This window comes from Phoenix dactylifera, chromosome 18, assembly GCF_051530095.1.
Source record: "Phoenix dactylifera cultivar Ajwa chromosome 18, Ajwa_hap1_PhDact_Kaust_v1.1, whole genome shotgun sequence".
Taxonomy (NCBI): domain Eukaryota; kingdom Viridiplantae; phylum Streptophyta; class Magnoliopsida; order Arecales; family Arecaceae; genus Phoenix; species Phoenix dactylifera.
In genome coordinates, this window is record NC_143207.1 from 1,586,630 (window position 1) to 1,589,327 (window position 2,698).

A 2,698-nucleotide genomic window follows, 5' to 3' on the forward strand; every position below is an offset into this window, starting at 1 on the left:
AAATATGCAATGACAAGCATGAGGTTCTCACAAAGTGACAGCAAATACTGGTGTTGCACAGGAAAACTTCAAAATTCAGATTTTGAAACACATGGGCACATATATGCACATGTATGTCTACATGTTCGTTTGCTTGAGAGAGGACAAAAGAAAAGTTCATTATGATAAACAGAGGCTTAATCATCTTGAAGCTTGGAGCCAACTCAATTCAACAAAAAAACTGTGAACATCATATGAAATCTCAAACACTAGTACTTGTTTGATTCTGTACTCTAATTATGTCTTTTTCACTACTGTATCTGAAAAAATGAGTGCTGTTATTTTCAGCAATCACCTTTTGTTAACAACACTCTATAACACTTATGAACACATGCTTGGGTAGAATGTTGTAATGGGAGCATGGATATGCATTAGACACCTGTCAAAACTCCCATATAGCTTTTTTGAGGGAGAAACTACCAAATTGTTGATGCATCTAGATTTACATCCAAAACAAATTTTTGAAGTGCCATATCTTTTAGTTTTGCTCTCACATTTCTTTGTCCACCAGTGTTCATAAATTTGAAAGGACTTGCTAACTTCTCACAAAAAATATCAGCATAGCATTCCAATTATCAACATCAAGAACATAAACATTTTAATGAATGATATGTTACAAAAAACAAAGATTTAAAACTAAAAATAATAAATAGAAGCCTACATACATTGAGGGCAAATTCCTTTTCCGAATTACAATATATAAGTATAATACATTTCAAGATTGTCAGAGAAGCCTGAACATTATTAGCTTGACCACAGAAACTGAATCAAGTACAGAAAAGTGAACTTGTCCAATTTACCAAATGAAGCAGGTCCTGACCCCCTTTTTCTTTTGATTGGTCTATTGGATTCAGAAAAATGCTAAATACTTAGCTTTCAGATTAGCATTCTATTAAAAAAAAATATTGCAGAAAAGGGGTATAATAGCTTCCACAATTTCTGCAACAAAATCCTCCCCAATCACTACATTTTCTGAATGAAACTAACATATTGGACAAAACATAAACTTTTCCCTCCTTCATAATCTAGAATCACAGGAACTGAAACATCCATCTATGTGTAGTATGTTCCATAGTTCTCCACCAAAGGCCTTCCAGATAACAAAATTCTTATACATAGTACATAACAGGCTACAAGAACTACAACAGCACTCTCTAACAAAAAAGAGACCAATTTCTTCAACCTCATAATTGCCAGGATGTAAATAAAGTGGGATCCAATGCTAGGTTAAGAATCTAAGATGACCATTCCTTCTACATTTTCGTTTCATGGATAAGTTGTGCTAAATCCAATATGTCCCAGGTCTCTGACACCCTTCTCAGCAAACAGAGCTATGTCCCCAACCCAAATGGAAACAGAGCTATAGAAAAAACTTTTTTTTCTCAGTGCACGTCGCTTCAATTGACTAACAGTATAGATGGAAACCAGAAGTGGTACATGTTTAATAAATATTTTTTTGAATAAAATGAGCATTATTCAAGCAAGAATTCATCCGGTTCTCTTCTCAATTTTAAATCTATCCATCCAGTGCCACAAAATTTCAAAAGAAAATGGGGAAGATTACAGCAGAGGAGGAGAATCTACCTCCTCATTCCATGAACACTTTGGCGCCGATCTCCTTCATCTTCTCTACAATTTTCTCCGCCTCCTCCTTCAACACTCCCGTCTTCAACACAGTGGGCGCCTTCTCCACCAGCTCCTTGGCCTCCTTGAGCCCCAAGTCCGTAAAGGTCCTGACTTCCTTAATGATCTTGATCTTGGAGGCCGCATCGAAGCTCTCCAGCTTCAAATCGAACGCCGTCTTCTCCTCCTTCTTCTCCTCCGCCTCCTTCGCGGCTCCCGCCAGGCCGCCAACCCCCGGGAGGCCGCCGACGCCCATCCCCGGCATCATCACGGCCATGACCGGCATCTGCTCCACACCCAACCGGCTTCTCAGGGCCTCCGTGAGATCCGCCAGCTCCAGGAGTGTGAGGCCGGAGATATCGTCCACGATGGCCGAGACCCGCTCGCTGGGCTGCTGAGGAGCCAAGGTTGAGAGCCGAGCGGAGCTCGAGAACGCCGACGACGACCCATTCAGAGAGCAATGAGGAAAAAAAGGAGGATTTGATCCGAGGTGGGGGCTTCGGTGGGAGAGACGGGAAGTAGGGTTTCTAAGGGCGAGGCGAAGAAGGGAGAACGAAAGCCTCATAATAGACGATGAGTGGTGGTTTGGTTGGTTGGAAAATTTTTGGAGCGTTGGGACTCGGAAAAAAGAGAAGGGTGCGATGAGAAGAGGGCATGAGTCGGAGACAGCGAGAGAGAGGCTTTGGGAGGGTTAGGGGACCCATAAACCCTAGGTTGGAAATTCATGTAAATGAAATACTACGTTAAAAAAAAAAATAGAAGATGGGGGGGGGGGGGGGGGGGGGGGGGAAGGAGTCTCAGGGGATTTTTTTATGCAGTGGAGTCCCAGAGGTTGTCGGGTGGCATCATTGTCACTTGGGCGCAGGATTCTTGCAGGTTGGATGTGATCCATGTATGTACCCAGGAGGTGGTTATAGTGATTTCGGAGGGTAGTAGAGTTTCATGGGTGCTTGCTGCAGTGTATGCCAGTACTGATTTCAGGGAGAGGAGGATATTGTGGGAGGAGGTGTCTCAGTTGATTATTCAGGGGTTCCCT

At 42.5% G+C, this 2,698-nt stretch overlaps 1 protein-coding gene across 1 annotated transcript; it reads right to left on the reverse strand.

The window, feature by feature from the left end:
- Positions 1-1,266: 1,266 nt before the first annotated feature.
- LOC103698641 (uncharacterized) lies at positions 1,267-2,361 on the reverse strand. Its single transcript, XM_088714280.2, has one exon. The coding sequence runs from the start codon at positions 2,225-2,227 to the stop codon at positions 1,628-1,630; it is 600 nt and encodes a 199-aa protein (XP_088570406.2). The 5' UTR covers positions 2,228-2,361; the 3' UTR covers positions 1,267-1,627.
- Between the last annotated feature and the right edge of the window lie 337 nt (positions 2,362-2,698).

Bases quoted from the DNA above. Each gene is read 5' to 3' on its own strand.
- LOC103698641 (XM_088714280.2), bottom strand. From the start codon at position 2,227: ATGAGGCTTTCGTTCTCCCTTCTTCGCCTCGCCCTTAGAAACCCTACT.